This window comes from Oryzias latipes, chromosome 5 (assembly GCF_002234675.1).
Source record: "Oryzias latipes chromosome 5, ASM223467v1".
NCBI classification, from domain to species: domain Eukaryota; kingdom Metazoa; phylum Chordata; class Actinopteri; order Beloniformes; family Adrianichthyidae; genus Oryzias; species Oryzias latipes.
The window spans coordinates 26,383,010-26,396,612 of NC_019863.2; the positions used below are offsets into that span (position 1 = coordinate 26,383,010).

A 13,603-nucleotide genomic window follows, 5' to 3' on the forward strand; every position below is an offset into this window, starting at 1 on the left:
CTTTTGCCAGTTTCATTTCCACAACTGTTTAAGCTATTCCATATTCTCACAAATGAAAGTGAATGGGGGTTAAAAGGAGGTAGAAATGGTTTTCTTGTGGCAATTCTTTAAGTGCTCAAACCTTTTTTTAGTAAAACTGGCCCCAATGAAGCCGCAGGATTAATCATATGTGGCGTTGTGTTCTTGCAAAATTAAGCAACAAAACCTGAAAAATCACATGTAACTGCAATCTTTATTTCCTTATACAGGGATAGTTTATAATCATAAATTGATCCTCAAACAATGTCATAGCACAACTGCTAATTTCCACCTGGAATCTCTGTTCAATGAACTTAATCAAACTTCTGTGCATCTAAAAAGCAAGACGATATAAAAGAAATCGTCCTTGTTAATAAAAACTAATTCTATGTATTTGCAATTCAACAGCATTAAATAAACTCAATGTAAAACTAAGTACTTGCGCATACATACATAAAGGTCTGGCACAAAGTGGTGACATGCAGCAAATCTGTAAAATCCACTTTGCTCACCTTGATGACACTAGCTTACAGTCTCCAAAGCTGTAAGGTTTTTTTTAAGTGGGAAGAAACTGACTAAGTCTGAAACCTAGAGACTAATCTCTGCATTAGCTAAGAGGTGGCATAAGTCATCATGGAGAAACATGTAATCCTCTCCGTCATCCAATTAAGTTGATCTGGAGTAATTGTTGAAGTTCCTATAAAAGCAGGTGCACATCAATACTAAGAGAGGCAAACCTCTGCAGTGAGGAGCATCAAATATTGTCCTAGTGTTCGTCATACGTGAAAACAAATTTTTGTTTTTTTTCACATAACATTTTTTTAAAGTCTCTTTTATTTGAGACAAAAGATGAGGGGAAATCGTCTTGTGGAGTTTCCAGATGACTTTTGGATCCCCATCCCTCTGGATACCAATAATGTCACTGCCCTAAGCCCGTTTCTGGTCCCCCAGGATCACTTGGGAAGCCCCACCATCTTTTATTCTATGTCAGCATTGATGTTTGTCTTGTTTGTGGCTGGCACGGCCATCAACCTCCTCACTATTGCGTGCACACTTCAGTACAAGAAGCTCCGGTCTCATCTAAACTACATCCTGGTCAACATGGCGGTGGCAAACCTCATTGTTGCTTCTACGGGTTCCTCCACCTGTTTCGTCTGCTTTGCCTTCAAATACATGGTTCTGGGTCCACTGGGCTGCAAGATTGAAGGCTTTACTGCAGCCCTTGGAGGCAAGTATGACTGTTCCTTTCTAGAGCCAAAAAAACAAATTCACCTACATTACTTAGAGTCATTAAATCATATATGTGCATGTGTGATTGATTTTTTTCAGGCATGGTGAGCCTCTGGTCTCTTGCTGTAATTGCATTTGAACGGTGGCTGGTTATCTGCAAGCCGCTTGGAAACTTTGTCTTCAAGTCTGAGCATGCTTTGCTGTGCTGTGCGTTGACTTGGGTTTGTGGATTGTGTGCTTCAGTTCCACCTCTGGTGGGATGGAGTAGGTGAGTAAACGAAACTCTCTTCTTTTAGCTGGGAAGTTGTGATTCCTTTGCTGCAATTTCCAGACGTTCCAGATGTTAAAAAGTGCAAGTCACATCAACAAACCACTCGCTGGTAAAAACAGTTTAAGGATCACAACAATCAAAAAAGCAAAACAAAATCTGAAAAAAAAATTACAGTTTAGAAATCAAAACCTAAAAACAATAAAAAATCAGAAAGAAATACAATTAAAAATAAATACAAAAGTATATCAAAACAATAAACGATAAGAAACCGGAAAAAGTAGGAATTATAGGATATCACTGATTGGATGATGACGTTTTTTTAATGCATCTTCAACATCCTTAAACTAATAAAGGCTTTATGATTAGTATGGAGCATTTCCAGTATCGCTTCATACTAAATAACTGCCAGTTGAAATGATGGACAAACATCATCATCCAGTCAACGATACCCCACATTACTTACCTGTTCTGGTTTTGTCTTCTGTTTCATTTTTTTTATATTTCACTTTGATTCCAGGAAATTACTTTTATTTTCCAAATATTTCATTTTTCTGTTGTTACATTAGAACTGTGATTTGGTTCAGGGCACAGGCTTGACCAGCACACTGGTGTGAATAATAAACTGTCTTTCTCTGCAGGTACATCCCAGAGGGCATGCAGTGTTCGTGTGGACCAGACTGGTACACAACCGGCAACAAGTTTAACAACGAGTCTTTTGTGATGTTCCTCTTTTGCTTCTGCTTTGCCGTCCCTTTCTCCATCATTGTCTTCTGTTATTCTCAGCTGCTTTTCACTCTGAAAATGGTAAGATGCATCTGAGCTGTAAACTGTATCGCAGCCAGCTTATGTGTCACAGTGGGGCTAATTCTGACTGGTTTCATTTAACAGGCAGCAAAGGCCCAGGCTGACTCCGCCTCCACTCAGAAGGCAGAGAAGGAGGTTACCAGGATGGTGGTCGTCATGGTTGTTGCTTTCCTGGTCTGCTATGTGCCCTACGCTTCCTTTGCCCTCTGGGTTATCAACAATCGCGGGCAGACATTTGACCTGAGACTTGCGACCATACCCTCCTGTGTGTCGAAGGCCTCCACAGTCTACAACCCCGTCATTTATGTCCTTCTCAACAAGCAGGTATAGGATTTTGGAAGATTTGTAGAGAACTTGCTGAGGAAGAAATAAACAGCATCTTTATGATGTGAGGCTGCAGCTTTCCTGGCTTTAAAGGAGCTTTTTTTTTTATCACCGATATTCCCTAAAGGTGATTCAACAAATGATTTATTCTCAGAGAGGAAACGATTGGCATGACTTTTTTTTTGTATTCTCTCTTTGAATTAGTCAAAATAATCAATTAGATCAATGTTCTTTAATATGAAAGACATAAGAAACCTTGTTAGGTTACGAATTAAAGATGTGAACGTGTGGCTAGCAGATCAGTGTGGGGTAAATGCCCCAGCAGGATGCACCCTGACCTCATTAACCACACGGTGGTGCCACTGAGTCCGACTCTTGACCCCATAGGCTCCAGCAGAGCTGCCAAGCATCCCCAGGTTGAATCTGTTGTTCTTCCTGTGAATGTGAAAACGGAATAAAGACAAGAGTATGGAAGGCGACAATATCAACTGATTTCTCTGTTTGCAATGTGGTTTTTTAATTGGATAAGCAAACACATTGTTCATGTTTTCTTTCAGTTCATCACCTGCTGTCATATTCCAAACTCAATCCCATCTTTTCTCTCTGAAAATACAACCTTTGCCTCACTACTACACCGAATGAAATACCCTTAAACATCTCATCTTTGTCTTCCAGTTCCGCTTGTGCATGAAGAAGATGCTGGGGATGAGTGCAGACGAAGATGAAGAGTCCTCAACCAGTCAATCAACCACTGAAGTCTCAAAAGTCGGCCCTTCCTAAATTCTTGTTTATTTCTGACTCATGCAAACAAAAATGTAAAAACGAAACATAGAAAAATAAATGTTTTTGTCATTATGACTAATGTGTTAATATTATTCATACAATTATAGATTGAAATAATAAATTAAACAAGTGGGTTGAAGGAAGTATTTATGTAACAAACGAAACTGCGAAGAAAATATAAAATTCATACCTTTCACTTCAAAGCTAAAACTATCAAATGACAGGTTGAACGTTGATTGAGGTTTCTTTAGGAGCGACTCTTGATTAGTTGCATCAAACTTCCCAAACTGGCATAAGAATGAAATCTACTGCAGGCAGAGGAAGACAATCACAGTCAATTTCCCATCAATAAGCTGAGCATGCAAGTCTTCGAGAGCTGTTACTGGTGTTAAGTGAACCCACAACCATAATGCAATTAGAAAAGGTGGCTGTGGTTCCCTTCACACCAGTGTAGCTTTCTACGGACAGTGTATGAGACAAGAATTCCACATGCAGATAAGGACAGAGATTGAACACACCAGACCTTTAGCCCCTGATCACTGTGGTCAGTCCCGTCGGCAGTCGGGAGCAAATCCGAGTTCTGCTAGTAGTGAACTTTTTCCAAGCATGAATAGTTCAGAACTAGCGGAATTCCAGACCTACTCTCGAAATATTTCAGCTTCACTCAGAAGAAGGGGTTAGGAAAAGCAAAACAGCAAAGGTACTTTAAGATTCGGACAGCTCTTTCATGTTGACAAAGTTAAAAGCTTCAATGAAAATGAGATAGAAGAAATATTTACAGATATCTTCAGATCCGTCCTGATCTTGATGTGAAGTCCTCATACCACATGGTGTTGCCATCATATCTGCAAACCGGCTCCCTGTGCAAGACACCGACCTGACAAAAAAGAAAAAAAAAAGAGTCAAAGGATTAAAATAAACCACTATAGCAGCTTCGATTAGGCCCAGCTTTCTCCTCAAGCGACCCTTCAGTCCGGAGAGATTAAAGTCTTACCGAGTGAGCATGCCAGAAGTAATTACTCCGTGTTAATGAGTTTTGCAGAGAAACCTGAGTTGTCCGCATAATCTACTTTGGTCTGGAAGAACGGGAGATTTTTTTCACTTGTGTTTCACTAGGTTAAACCAAAAGGTAAGAGGTTCAAAACTGTGCAAGGAATCTCTTATACAACTCACCTGCTGCACCCCAAGACTTCCCCAAGATACTCCAGGTCATTTTGTGTTTGCAAGTCCAGCTTTGCTTCACCCATAACCATGTCAAACCCTGAGAATCTAAACTGGGTTAGGGTTTGGAACAAACATTAAAATACACAAAGAAGTAAACACAGATTCAATTACAAATTCTACTACAAAAACATTTTTTTGGGTTATTTTCAGAAAAGGGAACAGTTTGATTTTATTGTATTAATTTTTAAGGCATTTTAGTTGTATATCTTACTGCTTTGTTCAATTTTATTATGTTCTTTTACTTCGTACAGAGATTAATTTTTTTAGTCGTGAAGAGCTAAAAAAATAAATTTACAGGTTTTAAAAAGAGCAATTAAAATGTGTTGGAGTTTGAAAAACTAGGAAAATTAGACCAAACAACATTGTACACAATGTGAAGTCTTGGAAAACATGAGAGGGAAACAAGTCTCCAAGGTGGCCATTCAGACTTAGCAAATGAAAAACAATAGTCTGACTAAAAACCTTCCAACAATTCCAACATCAGCTCAATGAAGGTATTCATACCACACAATTTTAAGAACTAAGAGAGGAATGCTGTGTGTCTCATGCAACTTCTTGGCAGAAAGGTTTGATCGCTCTGATGCTAAAACAAGTCATGCAATTCTGTAATTAAGAAAAAGATTAGCACTCGTTTTGTTGCTTTGCTGTGTTGTTAACTACATCTGATTTAAACATTAAACTTTAAAAAGGAACAAAGTGTGTTACATATTGTTTCCTTAGCTGCAGCAATCCTAATATTTTACTCTGATCATAAAGAAAGCAATGATTACTTCTAACGCTTTCCTGACTTTGGTCTACACCAGGGGTGTCAAACTCATTCAACCCGTGATCCAAAGTGGGCCGGATCAGTAACATAAAAACAAAAATCAGCTTTGTTATTTTGTTTTTTTTACTCAGTTTTCTTTTTCTTTTCTTTTTTTTGGGAAAAAATGCCTCAACCAACATGGTAGCCTAATCACTTATTATTACACATTCATTCACAGAGGCCAATGGATCTCAAATAAAATGTATTTCACTTAAAAAAAAATTGGTTTATTCAATTTTATACAGAGTGAATATTTTACATCTGACAATGAAGCAATCCTGATAATAAGCCCAAGAGGGGCAACAGAAAAAAATGAAACACCCTGCCTAAAATGTGAATGTGCAAATCAATGAAAGGTTAAATTAAATTAAACTTGCAACATTTGAGAACATCAGAATGTGGAGTTAACCTCCTTTCTCTCCTGAAACTTCACCTATCCATCAATATCAGGATTCAAATCTTGTGCAGAAACATTATTACATTATTGTCATTCAAGTGTGCAAAACACAATGAAATGTCCAAGAATCTTTTTCTGGTTTGCTGCCTGAATTTTGTGGCAACACCTGCCTTCTTCCTGACCTTTGATGGGACGCCACTAGTGACCAGACTGACGTCACGTGACCAGTTCACTTCAACATAGTCTGGCACAGTAACAAGAGAGCTGACTATGTCATCAAGAAACTCTGCTGTGACGGTCTCTTTAACACCTCTAATAAATATGCACAGCTGTATATATCTGTGATGTCGGTGCGTTCTTCAACAGCGACCAAAAATACAATAAATGACTGGATTCCTGGATCAAACACAGCTGTCCTTTTTTCAGTTGATTACTCTGGTGTATTTAAGGGTCTGGTTTTCAGGTCTTCAATGTCAGTGTCAACGTCTGCTTTGTCACCCTTTTCTATCTCCATGGGTTTTTCCATGTTTAAGTTTATTTATTAAATGTTTAAGTTTCTGCTTCCAAGTCAGGTCTTCTAAATTTTGGGTCCTTTAGCAGTATTTTGGTAGGTAAAAAAAAGTTAAGATATTTTAGAGTTGCAGCTCCTTGTTCTTTCAAGTTCATATGCAAGTTTTAACTTCGTTTTTACATTTACATGAAAAAGAACTTCTTGAAAGGTAAAGTTGCAAATACAAGAAGATTCACGATTGAAAATTTAGCATGAATTTGATAAACACCTTCTTATAGGTTTAACAAATGTGCAAACACCGTGTCCATAGAATTGTCCAGAAGTGTTTCAGGAACTGAAACTGTTCCTGATTTTATGCTTTCCAAGGAGACTGTATGAAGAACAGTACACAAATTCAAAAGTGCAGAAAGCACTTAAATATCATATTACAACTGTATCACATTTGGGGATCAAATCATTAGTCCAAATTTCACTGAACGCTAAAAATGCAGCAGTGGTTTGGAAAATGTTTTTTTTCCTCCATGTTGTATCTGCAGGCTTGTGCAGCCTGTATGTCCACAATGTCCTGTATGCCTGTAAACTATTAAAATGAAATTAATTTTGACTGTTGAAAGTTAACTGACAGCAAGGTTAAGGAGGTTAGAAGATTCAAGGTCAGAATTAAAAACAACAGAATTAGACACATATTCCAAAGCCGGAATGACCTAGTTTCTAAAGCAGGTCACAGGCTCAACCATTCCGTCCATCCATCCAATTGCTGTATCTGTTTCATCCTGTAGAGAGCTGCAGAAAAAGTCCATAAATGTCCACACAAGCAGCAGTTCAGATGTCCTTATGAGGTAAACTTGTGCTTTTCTGCATTTGAGCTGTGAAGGTTCATCTCAAGGTTGTGAGGTGGTTTCCACTTCAGCGGTGTCTCCATAGAGTTCAGGTGTTGGAAAACTATTAATAAATGAATTAAAATACCATCTAAAATAATTATCACCTGACCAAATATGCAAATGGAATGGCAAGGGAGAAAAAGCAAACATTGTTTTTAATATGAAAAAAAGTTAAGGACATGTAGCATTAGCAAAATGTATTATATGGATGTGATAATGCAATTATAATGGTGACGTGAGCTGCGGCTTTTAAGGAGGGTCAAAAAATCCCATGTTCTTGAGTAAATCTACTTTCCGGAGGGATTTAAATTGTCTTACTTGCCACTCATGTCAACAAGCACAAATGTCACGGTCACAGTGCTGCGGATCTCCTCTTGACCTCTAAATCTGCCGTAATACTCACCTTGTTCTCATGCTATCTCTGCTACACACACACTCATCAACACCTACCACCCAACACTGTTGTACGGACAGCTGATAACATTTAAAAATGTTTTGCAAAAATTGAACCACAACTGCTAGAACAGGCATGTTTTGGATAAAATGACAATCTACTGCAGGAAATAGATTTATTATTTAAAAAGATTTATTTCATGCATGAATATGTCATGTCAAACAAAGCTTGCCTCATATTACCCGTCTCTGTGGAAATCCACTCAATGTCTTAACCTCATTAGCTGATAGTTTTAATTACTGTTCAAAACGGATTTTTAGCCTGGAGTTTCACAGCCAAGTGGCATACCAGGGCTGTAATATGATTGTTAGTTAATCCTATCAGAGGTCACTGAAGCATAGGTATAAAAGCTAAAGTCAGGTGCAACACATTGGTCAGCCCAGGAGGTACACATCACATCTAACCCCAGGAGGTTACAGGTGACAAGAAACCCCGACAGCGGAGAGCCTCCTTGTGCGATCACAATGGCAGAGGAGTGGGGAAAACAGGTTTTTGCTGCGAGGCGACACAATGAAGACACAACAAGAGGCTCTGCTTTTACTTACACAAACAGCAATCACACCCGAGGTAAGGTATTGTCACTTTATTTTAGCAATATTTCAAATATTGATGTGTGACAACACGAATAAGAGACTGGCAGAAAAGTTGGTGAGATTCTAAGGGTTTAAACGTTCCTTTTATTTCCCAGATCCCTTTGAGGGTCCTAACTACCACATTGCTCCTCGATGGGTCTACAACGTTGCCACAGTTTGGATGTTTTTTGTGGTGGTTCTGTCCGTCTTCACCAACGGCCTGGTCTTGGTGGCCACAGCAAAGTTCAAGAAACTGCGCCACCCACTAAACTGGATTTTGGTCAATCTTGCCATAGCTGACCTGGGAGAGACGGTGTTTGCCAGCACCATTAGTGTGTGTAACCAGTTCTTTGGTTACTTCATTCTGGGACACCCCATGTGCGTGTTTGAGGGCTATGTGGTCTCCACTTGTGGTAAGCAGAAGCATGCTCTGTTGAGAGGATGGTTGGGGTTGTTTTGGTAACTGAAGGACACTTCACTGATCATCTTTCTTCACACAGGTATTGCTGCTCTTTGGTCTCTGACCATAATCTCCTGGGAAAGATGGGTAGTCGTGTGCAAACCTTTTGGAAATGTCAAGTTTGATGCCAAGTGGGCCATTGGTGGAATCGTCTTCTCCTGGGTCTGGTCTGCAGTTTGGTGTGCTCCTCCCGTCTTTGGATGGAGCAGGTAATCTGCTTTGCCATTTCTTTGATTTCTTCCCTATTATAAATGAGTCTTGAATCACTAGAATTGTTGGGTGAACTTTGACAAGCATCTCCTTTCATCAGGTACTGGCCTCATGGACTAAAAACCTCCTGTGGACCTGATGTGTTCAGTGGAAGCGATGACCCTGGAGTGCAGTCCTACATGATTGTTCTGATGATCACATGCTGCATCATTCCCCTGGCCATCATCATCCTGTGTTACCTTGCTGTCTGGCTGGCAATCCGAGCTGTAAGTTTGTAGGAGTGTTTACATTCAGATGAGATCGATGAAAACCCAACAGAATCTGACCTTTTGGATGTTTGGACTACAGGTTGCAATGCAGCAGAAGGAATCAGAGTCAACCCAGAAGGCTGAAAGAGAAGTGTCCAGGATGGTGGTGGTCATGATCGTTGCTTACTGTGTGTGCTGGGGACCCTACACCTTTTTCGCCTGCTTTGCTGCAGCCAACCCCGGATATGCCTTCCATCCTCTGGCTGCTGCCATGCCTGCCTATTTTGCAAAGAGCGCCACAATCTACAACCCCGTCATCTATGTCTTCATGAACAGACAGGTATGCACTGTGTGACTGCTGCAGAGGTAAATCAAACATACGAAGCACATGCTGTTGAATTAAAACCCTTTTTGTTTCTCTTTCAGTTCCGCACATGCATCATGCAGCTCTTTGGCAAACAGGTGGATGATGGTTCTGAAGTTTCTACATCAAAGACAGAGGTCTCCTCTGTGGCTCCTGCATAAACCTCTTTGTCCTCATTTTGGAAACAAACACTTTGACCTGTACAGTAAAAATGTTTTATTTTCTTTTTTTTCGTACAAATAGTTTTATGGCAAATGAAAAAGAAAAAAAAATCAACTTCAGAGAGGGAATGTATCATAATGCACGTGTTGATGAAAGATTGTTTTTTGAATTTATAGGAAAATAAAAAGCATTCTATACATTTTGCTTTGTTATGTCTTGTTTCTTTTTCTTTAAGAACACACCAAAAGATGGCAGCAATAAAAATCATGTCTTCAGACTGACCCTGTTTTAATAATTAATAGTTAATTAAACAAGAACACCATAACGCTGTATTCATTCAGGACAATCCAGGATTCGACTTAGTCTGGATTAATAAATCCACAAAGTAGTTGACCTCTAATTAGAGGATCTCACCTTACCTACCCATGTGCTGAAGTGTCATTGGGCAAGACCTCAAACTCTAAATTGGTTGATGTTGCCACCATATAAGGAACCTCCTTCAGTGTGTGAATGTGTGTGTGAATGTGTGAACAGGACATTGACTATAAAGTGCTTTGGGCCGTCAAGCATGGTAGAAAAGTTTTAACTAAATCTACGCCATTTACCATAATGCATCCATCTTCTTCCGCTCATCCGGGACAACCAAGGCAGCAGTCTAAGCAAAGATGCCAAGACTTCCCTCTTCCCAGCTACTTCCTCTAGCTCTTCTGAGGGGACCCCGAGACGTTCCCAGGCCAGCCGAGAGATGTAGTGTCCCTCCAGCGTGTCCTGGGTCTTCCCCGGGGCCTCCGCCCAGTGGGACATGCCTGAAACCCTTTCCCAAAGAGGTGTCCAGGAGGCATCCAGATCAGATGTCCAAGCCACCTCAACCGGTTCCTCTTGATGGAACCATGATACACATCTGATCCCAGTGACGTGATAAAAAATTGACAGAATAAAGAGCATACCATTTCTAAAGAGCTTTATTTATTTAGCAGGGGTTTGCTAAATTTACCTGAAAAGATCTGCAGAAGTGCCTTAATAACATGTAATAGTTACATCTGGACACTGCATTTCATTATTGCATTTAAAAAGCAAATAATAATTAATTAAAGTTGAAAACAACTAAGTGCATTTAAAAAAAAAGACTTCTATATGTATTTTACAGGTGAGACGTTTATTCCAAATCATTTATCTAATAATGAAACCTTTTAAAAACATTCTTTTTATTTCTACAAGTAATTCCAATTGATTTGCCAACAGTTTGAATGATCTTTAACAAAGTTTGTTGGAATTAAAAATCAAAGATTTCAAAGAATCTGAAGATATTTCTCCAAATTCAGAGTTCTGATATTTTTTAAAGAACATGAAGAAGAAGGAAACCAATTACACAAAATAAACGAACAAAAAAAGAAAGAAGGAAATGTTTTGAAATCAGAACAGTAGTGGTAGCTGGGATTGAAAAGTTTATCGAAAAGATGTAGGGAAACATCAGACGCTAAAAAGTGTGAATTTCCTCTCAGCAATAACAACATTTGTTGTTTTATGAGTTGGTAGCTTACAACCAAAGTCATCATAAATGTTTTTAAAAAGACGTTAAACATTTTCTATGATTTTAATAAATTTAAGGCCAAATTTTGTATAATTAGATACTTCAATAATAGTCTATACTGTGTTTTCCAAAACAGCCTTTAGTGTCAGCCCTGCCTGCTGACCACACGTGATGCTGAAGAGAAAAGTGTCTAATAACACGAATTGAACTGAATAAGGGAGACTGATTGAAAGCTGAGGTGCAAAAAAGAAGTTCTTGCTCCAACTGGAGTTCCTCATGATCCAGCAGCTTTTTTATTTTATTTTGCATTTTTTCATTTGATCAAAAACAGAAAATCCATCCGGTTTCAACATCTGTGGTGTGAAGTAAACTCAGGGTGTCCCATTTAATTATGAATAACAACAAAGCCAGAATCTGGATTTCTTTTGCAAAACAGCACACACTTTTTTCTTTTTAATAAATTATCAGCAATTACCCAAAGGAAATGTATTTTTATGTGTCTCCTTTGGACTCAATCACATCTAACCAGGAGAGGTAATACTTTATAACCACCAAGTTATGTTTGTGGTTCCTTTTTTTCCTCCTCAAGGGATCTAATTTACTTCAATCTTGGGGCAATATGCATTATAATTAGAGATTTGTGCTGATCAAATAGACAGAAACACTAGAAGAGCCAAAAAATAAAACAGCTTGGGACCAACTTTAGCTGATTTCAGCAGTTTCCTGTAATTTAACTGAGCATTTTGTGATAGTTTTTCGTGTACAGAGAACTTGCAAAGTAAAGTCTAATTCCAGTAGCCTTATAAGACCTGTGAGGATCAGTGTGTTAAATATTAAAAATGTCCTTTATACTTGAAATTTTTTTTTAAATGGAAATATAGAAACTTTTTAAACTTTTTGTAATAAACTTGAATGTATCTAATTTATTTCATTTACAGAATTGAACTTAGCAAGTAAGAAATATCCTGTCTGGCTTTGTTTCCGTCCTTGTAGCACCTGAACCCTTGAACTGGAAGAGTTGGATAAAACTTCTTGACCCAATTGGATCTAAACCAAAACACATGAACGGAAATAGCAAAGTGTTTTGAGTTTAGGACGGGAAAGGATGTAATGAAATCAAAGTCCTTTTACTGCATTTTGTTGAATGTATGCTGGAACTGTTGAACCAAAGATGAGAAATATATATATAACATATATATATTTAACGAGAAAATAGTTTCCTTTCCCTTCATTGTTTTATTGTTGTAAAATGCTGTCAGGTATCTGCGTGGGGTTTCAACTTTTTAGATTTTTTTTTTACTGTGCAGTTATACATCAGTTTGTTGTCTTGAGCCTCATCTGAGTGAAGTTCTTCTTTCCATCTGTCGACTACACGCTGTAACATTCAAAGGAAAAGGGACTTGTTAGACTGAAACTCAGACGAACCTGAAGTTACCTTGCTAAGCCGTTAATCTCTGAAAATGCAGGTTAGACGTGAAAAACTACATTAAAACAGGAACACAAATGTTTACAAGACACAGAAAAATCATGGAAAGGTTACAACTGAACAAACTCACAAACACAACATTTTTCAAGACCTTCATGAAATATAGCTGAGCTTTCAGATGTGTCTATAAGAAATGTAAACTGTTACGCTGTTGCTGTATGGGTTCACTTTGGAGAATATTACCAGCATGACTATGCTGAAAAAAGAAAGAGACAATGTCTGATTTCCAGCATTAAGGTTTTTTTTTATGAGCACCAATTACTTGTTGATTGCTATGCTTGGTGTGCTTCAATAAATCGACAAATCAACCCTGTACTGAGAACAAAAATTCAAAACTTCCTTGAGTTTGACATCACTAACAGATTCATGGGGAATGTTTATGTGTTCTTGCCAGCAATGATTCTGTTGGCATGAGAAACATTTTTTGTGCTTTTTAATAACCCAACAAAGCCTTGTGTCAGCCTCCACGGTAACAGCACTACTTAAGCTTGGTGAGCTTTTTGTGTTCAACCTCCAGAGGGAACTGTTCAGAAAGCAAGGAGGCGAAAACAGCACAACACTACTTTCTGTTGGTCGCTTTCTTTTAGCCCCTACTGTTAGCCAAGGTGAAGCTATTTGGACGTCAGAGTGACCTGGGAAAGGCTGCAGCTGTCGGAGCTGGTGACCCAAAATGCAGGAGACCAGGCTTGGTGACAGAAAATACAAGGTTTAATAAACAAACTGCAACATGACAAAACCATGGGCGCAACATAAAGGTGGCAAAGCAGGACAGAGCAGATGACCTGACAAGAAAAAAAACCTCAAAACCAGGCACTTAAATAGACTAAGGGCAATTAACTGAAATGAAGACAGTTGTGGATCATGATTA

At 38.6% G+C, this 13,603-nt stretch overlaps 2 protein-coding genes across 2 annotated transcripts; both read left to right on the forward strand.

Annotated features, from left to right (window-relative positions):
- The first annotated feature begins 759 nt into the window (after positions 1-759).
- On the forward strand, positions 760-3,504 carry kfh-b (KFH-B protein). The gene is given in 5 exon segments (NM_001104654.1): positions 760-1,246; positions 1,348-1,516; positions 2,158-2,323; positions 2,408-2,647; positions 3,323-3,504. Coding segments are annotated over 5 exon segments (1,059 nt in total). The 5' UTR covers positions 760-867; the 3' UTR covers positions 3,428-3,504.
- A 4,569-nt stretch (positions 3,505-8,073) lies between these two features.
- LOC101165800 (red-sensitive opsin) lies at positions 8,074-9,919 on the forward strand. The gene is made up of 6 exons (XM_004069094.4): positions 8,074-8,269; positions 8,391-8,687; positions 8,775-8,943; positions 9,045-9,210; positions 9,293-9,532; positions 9,619-9,919. Exons 1-6 carry the CDS (start codon positions 8,167-8,169, stop codon positions 9,715-9,717), a joined length of 1,074 nt encoding a protein of 357 aa, XP_004069142.1. The 5' UTR covers positions 8,074-8,166; the 3' UTR covers positions 9,718-9,919.
- Positions 9,920-13,603: the final 3,684 nt, after the last annotated feature.